Source organism: Eurypyga helias, unplaced genomic scaffold (genome assembly GCF_000690775.1).
Source record: "Eurypyga helias isolate BGI_N326 unplaced genomic scaffold, ASM69077v1 scaffold18622, whole genome shotgun sequence".
Lineage (NCBI taxonomy): Eukaryota > Metazoa > Chordata > Aves > Eurypygiformes > Eurypygidae > Eurypyga > Eurypyga helias.
The window spans coordinates 105,536-116,213 of NW_010234277.1; the positions used below are offsets into that span (position 1 = coordinate 105,536).

Genomic DNA, 10,678 nt, shown 5'->3' on the forward strand with positions numbered 1-10,678 from the left:
CAGCTGGACGTTTGACAGCTGACAGACTCCATTTACCTGCTGACAGTATTTAATCTGCAAGACAAGAGATCCAAATAGGGTGCCTGTCATCAGCCCCTTTGTGGGACCCAGGGGAAGCTTCTAAGCAGCATGACACCCAAAAAGGACCATCTGGGGCCAGGAGAAAAACGTCAAAGGTTTTTCTTCCCTGTACCTTTCCAGTGCCTCTTCTCCCAGCTACTTCTCTTCCCGCCGCCTGTCCATAACATTCTGGAAAACTGGACAAGGCAAATCCCTAGGGGCAGCCTTACCAGGCTCAAGCTGGCGCCACATTTTGGATGAATCATACGGAAAAGGCAGATTTCACAGGATGGTAGGAGGGTTGACGACTACTCAAGTGAAGGGCAGAGGAGACACAGTTGTGGCGTTAAACAGCGGCCTGTGGTCAGAGGAAAGACATTCATTCCTGGGGCAGCGCCTGGACGAATACGGTCAAGAGGGAAGGCATTTTATCAATCGTGTCAACACCTGGTGGTGTTTTAAACCCTGGTGTAGGCAGAGCTTTGTTGATAAAGGTTCCTGTACATACGTATGGGGGAAGACTAATTCCTACACGCTACTGACTTTAAAAATCACTGCCCTCTCCTTCGTTTTACGTTATTTTCACATGGCCTAGGACTGCCGTGTTGACATTACAGTCCAGGAGCTTGGCGAGTCTGCAGAGCGCCTATACCAAAATCATTTACAAGTCACAGGACTGTGAACAGGCATCTGAAAGCAATAAACAGGTTTTTAATGTTTGGGGTTTGTTTTCCTTCTTAAGCTCTCTCGTTGAAATAAAAACTGTCTGGATTGATTTGCAGAGCCATGAGAAGTATATACTTTGCCTATTGCCAAGTTTCAGACCAGAGGGAGTTTTGACAAGAGCTATATACCTCGGAAATTGGGTTGATCATAGAAGTTCTAATGTTTCCATAACTATAGCAACACAAATGGCCCAGCTAAGTATTCCTGTTAATGAGACACACTTCAAGCACGCAATTGCTATACTTCTTGTTATAACAATGTACTCGAGAGATCTGAGGATTTCATTTCTGCTTCTCCACAAGCCAGCCAGGATTTTAAGATTTCTTTATTATTTTTTTAAGGAATACTCTATTTTAGTAGTAAAAAGTTTAAGTGGTTGGGTTGGGGTTTTTTTCCTCCTTTTTAAATTTTAATGAAACATACACATGCTTTTTTTGATTCTCCAGGCTTGGTATGCCAAGACACCACTGGGTAAAGCACGAATTAAGCTGCAGGCAGCACTGGCAGATGGTGAGAAAACAGGAAAAGGAAAAACAAAAGAAGGAAATAAAGGAAAAAGGAAAAACTAAACTGGAAATATCAGTCACAGCTCTGCTTCACTGAGAAGTGGGAGATGTTGGGAAAGCAGACACATCAGAATAAGACACCTCAAGTCATCCAAAGGAAGAGAACTCTTTTCTGAATTAATTTTAAAAAGTTAAAAAAATAGATCAGCTGAGACATCAATGTGACATGTAGCTCTCAGAGGATGAAGAGTTAATGACCACCGACTTGCTCAAGCATTATTTATTCTAAGAGGTTTTAGGGGGCAGAGAGGTTCATTACTCAGGACTGTAACATGCCATCAACTTTTAGGCTATACTCATTTATTTCAGCAAGTAACTCTCCTTAAAAATTGATGTCACATTAATGTCTTTCATTACTTTAATATCCTATATGCTTTATAAAACTAACTGCTTTATATATCTGTAAGTCTAATGTGTTACAGTTCTCAATAAAACTATTACAGTTATAAAGACTGCTTTTTAATTGGGATGGATTAGAAGACACTTAATGCAATCTACCACAAGCTGAATATTTACATAGCCACATGAGGACCTGCACTGTTTCACCTTTCGGTCACGGACAAACTCCTGTACGTGGATGTTAACAGACAACATTAATAAGCAGAATAAAAGCAAAGCAGACAGGTGGTGTTTGCTTTGGTGGATGTCCCGAGAATCTATTTTGCCATAGAAAACAAAGCCCGATGACCTTGTTTGCACAAATAGCAATGTATCTGCTGCTTAAAAAAACCCTGTATGTAGCAGAACAGCAGCTGTAACAGCAGTCTGGAATAGGCCTGTTGAGCTTTCTAAAAGGTTGTTTCATGCTGGGTTAAACCAAATCCACCTGGACCTGCTTCATCTTCTTCTCAGCCCAGCCCTGCAGGCTCCGTCTGAGTAGAGCCCCAGGTTTCCTCCAGCACCAGCCTGCCTTTGGAGAGGAGCAGGCTGAGAACAGCCCATCACCCCTGCACGGCACACACTGCCCGTTACAATTCACTGAGCACAGCACTGATCGCTGCTCCGCAAGATCTTACTGCGAGGTCTTCTGCATTTTAAACGTGTCCGCACCTCTGCACTAGCCCAACGCCTCACTCCCCCGGTTTGCGCGATTGGAACAGAGTTATTCCATCAAAAATACAAGTGTCTTGTAGAGAAAGTGCTCTGACCCAGGTGGTCGCTACACATGTTTTAGGATAGAAACTCGGCAGAAAGACCAAAGCCCACCCAAAAACCTGCCTGAGAGGCTGCTCTGACAAAGCTTGCTGGGAAGGCGGTGACACTGACCCTCTCCTGCTCCTAGGAATAAATCCATTGGAAAAAAAGATGTTCCTTGAAACAGCAAAGTCTGAACAAACACCCGGAAAGATTCCTACAGGTAACTCGCTGCATGGCAAACGGTTCAAGTAATCCTGTCACTGAGCACAGCAGAGGGAACTGGATGGCTCTGGTTAATAAAGGGAATCCTCTTCCTGAGGGAAGAATGGGCTGCCATGCTATCACAGCACATGGGACAGAGCTACCCCAGCCCTTGGGGGACACGGGCTGGTGTCCCCCAAGGGTTTTGTGGTCCTCTCTGACTCCATTCTGCTGTCCAGTACAGGGCTCCCCTGGATTTCAGCCTTGAGGCTGCATCTCCAGCCCTGCCAAGGGGATCCGAATGACGGGAGAGGAAACCTTTGCCAGATCTCCTCTGTGCAACCCCTCACGACATTTCTGGGGTACGCAAATCCTTCCCCCAGCCATCCCAGTGGTCTGGCTGCTGGAGCCTCGTCATGACCCGCACAAGGGACCCCACAAGTACAAGCTGCCAGCCCCTGGATTTCATTGCTTGCAACGGAGCAGCTACAAGTTTTGGCTTTCCTGTCTTTGTTCTTTCTTTGCAGACGCTTGCTTGCAGCGGGCTGCTGGCTTCACATCCCAATTAAAAAAGGTACTCCTCAACTTCATCCTCAGTGAGGAGAGCCAGACTCAAAGAGGTGGCAGAGTTTGCATTAAAAAACCTCATCTCAGCTGTCATCTGCAAGAAAACTAATTTGGATAATTCCGTCCTCAATCTTGCCGACAGTGGAATACTCCTCTCCACAACAGGTTTGACAGCAGAACGTGATGTGATGAAAAGGCCGCATTTAGGTTGGACGTAAGCAAGCCCATTAACTAATATTTCAGCAGGTTCAGTGCAATCTCAACAGCCAAGGAACACGCTGACTGGCAACATCCATCTCCAGGGCACAACTCTGACCCCATGCAGAAAGGATGCACGTACCTCTCACCATCCCTGCTTTGCAGCATGGAGACCTGCAGTTTTTCCTCCAGTATACGCCAGTTTTGGGGGAAAAAAAAGCACTGGGACAATTTTTCCTTTCGGTGTAGCTTACAGTGTTGGCTGCTGTCAGCATAAAGCGTATTTCTTTTTTTTATCCCCCACGGGGTTCTGGAAGCCAAAGCTGATGTATCTACAAACAGCTCCATGGGTGTGGGGGTGTGACAAGAAGCTATAAAGCAAAAAAACTCTGCCCTGTGCACCTACAAAGCCCTCGCTGTCCTTTAGAGGATCCTTCTGAGGGGGTGAGGAGAGAAGAACAAGGATCAATTTTAAGGCTATTTAATAATAATTATTACAGAAAGTGCAGCTACTTGCAAATGAAGCTGTTGCAGCGAGCAGAGCCACCACACAGTAGTTCTGGTGTCAGTGGCTGAACCGTTCGTGTGAGCAGCCCCGGCTGGATCTCCAACGCCCGACACGCTGTGAGCCTAAACGCTGCCCCGCTCTCACAAGGCGCGCTGCTAATCTTCCAGGCCTGGGCACAGCATTGCTACCCACAGATCTTCCACCACAAGAAAAAAATAAAAGGAAAAAAAAAAAAAGATGATTTTGGCTTTGCTAAGCCCAGCCACAGGGCAGTTGCCCGCTGCTTTCCAACCACAGCAACCCCAAAATCTGATGAGCAAGGAAAAGCCCCTTTTCTACACCCTGTCCCCTACTTGTTACCAGCAGGAGGTGAGTTTTGGGGGCTGTCAGAGAGGGGTGCCAGGCTGCTTTGCCTCCTGGTGTAGCGGTGGGAGGGAATCCAGCAGCACCAGCAAAGTTGAGAAAAGAAGCTGTCATGCTCATTTATATATGTAAGTGATCTAGAGAATTATCGGCTAAATTATTTAAATGTCCCATTACTATTAAATTACTGGGCATTCATTGTAAGAACAGTCATAATACAGTAACTAATTTGGTATTAATGTGAATGTCAGCGTTTCATTGCAGTTATTTTGTACTTCATCATAAGATAATTTACCAATAAATTAATTGGCTTAATTGCTTCCTCCAAACCCAAGAGAACTACATATGACATGACTTTTTAAAAGCATTCGTACTCATTTCCCATCTTTCTGCTTTAACCACACCAAGCAGGAACCCCCCTCGGAAACGCTTGGGGAGGAATGACTGAGAAAGAGGGAGCAAAGTGTGACTTCGCTCTCCCAGAGGCAATAAAATCTCAGTACACCCCTGCCCTGGGGATTTTAATGTGCTTTAAATATAGCCCTTGAGGCCATGCTTGGAGCAGGAGCCCAGGTTTCCATGCCAGCACCTGGAGATGGGCTGCAGGCAGTTGCAGGGTGGTGGGCAAGGAGCACAGCCCCAGCACTTACCCTCCATCCAAGGGAAGGGAAGCACCTGGGAGCCCACCCTTGCCCACCAACCTGTTGTACAAATTTCCCCACGTCACCTTCACCTCCCCGAAGAGTCTTAATCCATGAGGCATCACCTCCACACGCTGCTCCACAGCCCCCGGTCCCTTTGCAAACCCCAGGCACCATCCCTGTTGGCACCTGTGCAGGAGATGCATCTACCTCCCGGGGATGCAGCCAGGTGGGAGGGCAGCACCCTCCCAGCGAGGGGAGAGGAGAAGCAGCCCCTGCTAGGCAACAGGCAGCGGCCACCATGAAGTCATCCTTTCGCCATGTGCCTCGGGTATTATTAGGGCCCTGGCTTATGTCAGGCGCTCAGGTTATGCTGCTGCGGCCAAAGCCCTTTAATCAGACACTGTAACTCCTGTTAAAAGTGCTGCCAGCCCTTGTCTCTGATCCCTGCCAATTTTGCAGGAGCTATTTTGCCTTACTAGCCTGGACCGATGGAGAGAGAGGGTTATTGGGAGCACCTCTGCCTTCCTGAAAGCTGACTCCTCCAGCAACAGGATTTTTACAACCAACACTGACAACCACAACTAACCTCCCAGAACTCCTCAAGAGCTTGGGAGAAGTTTACCGCTGTTTTCTTCTCCAGGAGATGGGAAAAAAAAGAGCTCCATCGAGGGCACAGTGGGTAAGGACAGCTATTTTCTCCAGTTTCTCAGTTTAAATATTTTTTAATAAATTAAACAGCGCTCTTTCGCAAGGAACAGATTGCACCGGACTCGGCGCTTTGGCACATGCTCCTCTGCCATCAGGGAGAGATCAGCACAACTGCAAATTGCTGCTACATCTTTATTCGTGATAATTCGCCCTCGTCCTGGGCAGCCCGCGTCACTCCAGGCTGGCAAATGGTCCGGCTCCAGGTGGGAACCACCCGAGGGGATACACCTCCTTCCAGCATGAGCCCCAGCCACACGGTGCCTGTTTGGATCTTCTTGTTTAAGTTGCCATCAGAATTAAAAACAAACAACCTGACATTTCTCAGCAACTCCCCCCCGAAATCCAGCAATACAAAGTGAAGCTGACTGTTCTATTAACTCCCATCCTGCATCAGCAATTTTCTAAAGTGTGGAAACATTATAACTGACTTTTCTGCTAGTAGGAAAATGTCATTTTTTCTTAATACTTCCTAAGCCGGTAATGCATTTCAAAAGCTTCCAATGCCACTACCACAAGAGGACTTACAAATTAGCACATTTTTAGCTTTTCATTAAACACAATACCAAAAAAAAAGTCTCATCATATTAGGGTTTCTCTCCTCATTATTGAAAGTACTGTGACTTTGGAACTTCGCGCAGCAAATTATAATGCACTCAGCCTGGGTCCATTGTAAATCAGGGCTTCAAAAAAGGTGTCACGTAGTCGGGCCCTCTTTAAGCACTGAAAATATCGGAGTCTGTTTGAAAACGCCTTATGTAGTCTCTCACTAGCCTTGCAAATCACCACAGCACTGGGTACAGCTTCCTTTTATTTTTTGCCTCGTGGCATCAAGTCGTTTCTATTCCAACCAGAAAAAGAAGATTATTTCTTGCTGGGATTTAAAAAAAAAAAAAAACCCCAAACCACCCACACCTAAGATAACAAGCTGCATAAAATCCCCAAATCATTTAGGGCTCCAGCTTTACACAGTGTCTCCAAGGACAGGGGGATTCTCCAACCGGACCCCTGGCACGTCCCCGACCGACGCTTTTCGGAGGCCGTCAATAAATCACCGTGGTGGTGCGACCGAAGCCATGGTGCCTTCACGGCTCCAGCTAATTCCCGAGCGCCATGCTGAATGGCTGCTACCCTGGGAGGACATGGCAAAAGAAGGGCCGTTCCTTTTGCAGAGCAGACACGCACCAGCCTGTTCTCATATCCTGCAAAAGCACCGAACGCAGCCGTGGCTGGCCTTCGGCGTTACAGCCCTCAGCTGGAGTCCCCTTTCCCAGCACTGGTGGGGAAAATTAATATATCCCTAACCTCCCCTGCACAGCTTCAAACAACACCAACGCTGCATCGTCTCCTGTAGGTGGGACACCCTCTCCTTAAAAGAATTCATGCTCCAAGTCGCTCAAACTGACAAGAAACTCACTGTTAACAGGACAACAAAGCAAACCCAGAAGCAAAGGGGAAGAAAAGGCTGAAATAAGGCTGTTTACTTCTCAGGAGAGCGGCTGCAAGCCAGCAGCAAGGTAAAGGGCACTTCCTAATCTCCTCCTCCAGTTCCCCTTGCCTTACACTGCCACCCTGCCTCAGTTTCCCCAAGAGGGAAAAGGCAACCAGCAGCAACACCAGGCAAGGATTAACGCAAACCCTGGGGAAGGGTGAAGGACATCTCAACAGCACAGGCAACAGCAGCACGAAAGCCCAAAGCGAGCAAACAGAGAGCAAGGGCCTGGACTGATGAGGATCTGCAGAGTAGACCCAGACAGCAGCATCATAAAAAAGCAAACACAAGGAACTCACCTTCAATTCCTTGAACACGCACAGCTTCTGCACAGATAGAGTTGGTGTGTGGTCACCAGGAAGAAAAAAAGATCACAAGTGCTACTTTGCCCACCACCACCCAAAAAAACCCCACCCAGAGCCCCCAGCCAACAAACAAACCCTGAGGAGCTCAGGGGCTGAGGCTTTTATCTGATCACCGGCAAATGGGGAATTCAGAACTCCTGCTGCCCTCACAGCTGCCGCAACGGGCCAACAGCAAAGCCAACGGGGCAAGCGGGTCGTGAAGCCAGGGGCCCTCAGCTGGTTCTCCCCCTCCCCCGCCGCGTTTTCTCTAGCAGGTGGTGATGTCCCCACGTCCACATCAGGCTGTCGCAGCATCTCAGCTGGGTCTGGTGCTGGGTAGAGCCCTTTCTAGAGGTTTCCTTCCCAAAGCGCGCTTTGGGAGCAAAAATCATTTTGCGGGTAGTAGTGATCATGCAGGTCCTGAGTGCGTGGGACAAGGGGGTGTGAGGATCTCTGCAAGGTCCTTGCTGCCTGGTTGGCCCACGCATGAAAAGAAGGAAGGGCCCTGCGATGAACGGCCACGCGTGGAGCTGCCACGTAGGGCAGGGATGGACATGATGGCGGGGGGTACAGGACCTCCTCCCCCATGCTGAGGGTCTCCATCCCGCTCCATGATCCCCTGCCCTGGAGCCACAGCCACGGTCTGGTGGGAGAGGGTTGATCTTGGACTGGTTGAGGCTTTTCCCAGTTCTCCCAGATGACAGCAGTTCAGGTCTGGGATCAAATCAGCCAGCTCCAGCCAACTCCAGCAGCATTTCCATCCACATTTCAGGGTAATAAGCTCTTAAAGAAGAGGACCAGAAGTTTTCAATTCCAGGCACATTGTTTCTTGTCCCAGCTCCTGCTATCCCGAGTCATACAAGGAGAAGCCACCATGCCTGCCCACCCAAGGGCTCCGTAATAGAGTGGAACTTTGCTTTCTAAGTAAAAATAACTCAAGATCAAACTCCAGGGAGAAAAAACAAAGATGGAGGGGAAAGGCAATGGGCTGAAACAAGAAGAAAAACACCAACAAAGACTATTTGGAGAGCAAGGGAAAATCCAGGCATCAGCCATCAAGACTGGAGTCAGCATGATGGGCCAAGCAGGATTGGGTGCAATCCTGTCCTCTCATTAGGAGTAATTGGAGTGCTGAATAAGCCCAAGAATTAGCAGGAGGAGGTGGAAATCATGCAAATGAGCCCTTATGGCCAGCAAAGCCCCGAGCTCAGCCCAAAATGTGACAAAGTTACACCTGTAATTGCTCTGACTCAGGGTGCCCTGAGATGGCTCCATCCCAAACACTGCTCAGGCCTCTCAGGAGGGGGAGGTAATGGCTAGTGAGAAATGCTAAAATGCATCAGGCCAGCGCAGAATTTGGGGTCTCGGTGGTGACCCTTCAAAGCCTGACGGAAGCCTGTGCTGGTGTAGTGCCCCCTCCATCCCACCACCCACCTCAGCCTAAAAGCACCCACTGGGGAGCAACCTGTCGGTGTGGGTTGGAGCGGGCCATGCATGCAGGACCCCAAAACCTGCCCCATCCTCGCATCATCTTCTCGAGCCCACCCAGGAGCTGCCTCCATCACCGAGCCCCTCAAGCAGGGTCCTGCCCAGAGCCAGTATTTCATTTTAGGCTCACAAAGCCAGCCCTGCTCCGTTGCTGAGACAAAGCTCCCAGTTCTGGGATGTCCCTGACCCACCAGGGATGTGCCACCCCACTGGCAGGAAACTCATCCCCCTCCGCCCACTCACAAAGCTCCTCGTGGGGGACAGCCCGAAGCACCAGCCCCTGGCATTGCCCACCCAAGCCACCCTCCATGCTTAGCGGGGAAATTCCTCTGCATCCGAGGGCAGGGGGTGCTGACAGCCGGGTGCTGCTGGCGTGACGGATAGTCCAGGTGCCGTGGCCTGGCCCTGAGAACCGGCTGCCTCATCCCACGGCGGCAGCAACCTGTAATTTCCGAGGAGGTGTTTCCAGCCTGTACCCCACAAGTGATGGGAAGGGGAGGCAGGAATGAAGGCAGAGCTGAGGCGGCAAACCAGATGGCTCTCTTGTTAAAGTGCAGCTGCGCCGAGGAGAGGTCGTAGCCGTAATGAATCGGGCCGAGTCCCCACTAATTAACGCTGACAAGTGAAGTTCAGATGTGTCCACTGGTAAGGAATAAATCAATCCCCCAGAAATGGATACGGCCAACGAGGGATAGTTGAATTTGTTCTTCTGCATCCCAGAGGGCAAGCAATTATCTCCATAACTTTCTAGTTAGGGTGCACTTGGGAAACACGTCTTCTGATCCATAAATACCTTCCTTCCACAAATATGTTACACTTGCCAGGTGTCAAAAGCTCATTTTGCTCAGGAGCAAAGCAGTATGGGACAACATGAAACCCAGCGAAGGGCTTGTTGAAGCTCGTGGTATCATCCAGCCCCTCTGTTTCTACCTCCAGCAGGATCTGGCAAAGAAAAGCCCATTGGATGGCGGGGATGCTCTTGGTCAAGACCCAGCTAGGGAATGGGATGAATCAGCTTCAGTTTTCATGAGTTTGGGGAAAAGGACTGGGGTTTGAGTGCTGAGGTACCCAGTGTTTGATCCTCACCCTATAATCACTCGTAAGTCCCTTTTTAGGTGGTCAGCCTGTGGGTGTTTACATGTGGCACATCACACCCCCGGTGTCTCCCAGCCCAGGAGGGGGTCCTGCATGGCAGACCCTACAAGGAGTCTCTAAGCCCTCCCACCCTCCTTTTCCTCCTTCTCCTCTGCCATCACACCCTCCCTCCTCCTCCCCTCGACCACAGCCCCCCCTCCCAGGGATGCCGTAGTGGGACCCACCAGCCACGGGGTACCTGGCAAGTGGGGGGAGGGGTCACCCCACCTTACACCCCTCTGCCCTGGCATCCATGGGAGAGCAGCGACTACAGCGTGGGCTGAGCTGAGCGCAAACCCTCAGCGTGGGGATGCTAAACCTTCCCCTGCCTCAGCTCACCTGCAGAAATGCCTGCGTGACCCCAGTAGCTTTTTTTGGGGCGTTCCAGCCAAACAAGGTATTTGTTTCGTCCTTCCATCCCACCCTGTTATATCGGATGTTATTCCACATATCTTTTCTCCTTTTTTCCACCAGATCCAGGCAAATGGAAAATGAAAATGATGCTCCGACACCATTAAGCAGCCAGTGGAGCCCAATCCCCTGCT

The 10,678-nt window shown here is 49.6% G+C and overlaps 1 protein-coding gene across 1 annotated transcript in view; it reads left to right on the forward strand.

Annotated features, from left to right (window-relative positions):
• LOC104517389 (IQ and AAA domain-containing protein 1-like) overlaps positions 1-10,678 on the forward strand; it is a gene marked incomplete at both ends in the record, with an annotated part of 110,517 nt that overhangs the window by 94,717 nt on the left and 5,122 nt on the right. The window contains 1 exon segment of the mRNA XM_010162031.1: positions 1,233-1,280. Within this exon segment, the coding sequence (XP_010160333.1) occupies positions 1,233-1,280 (48 nt within the window).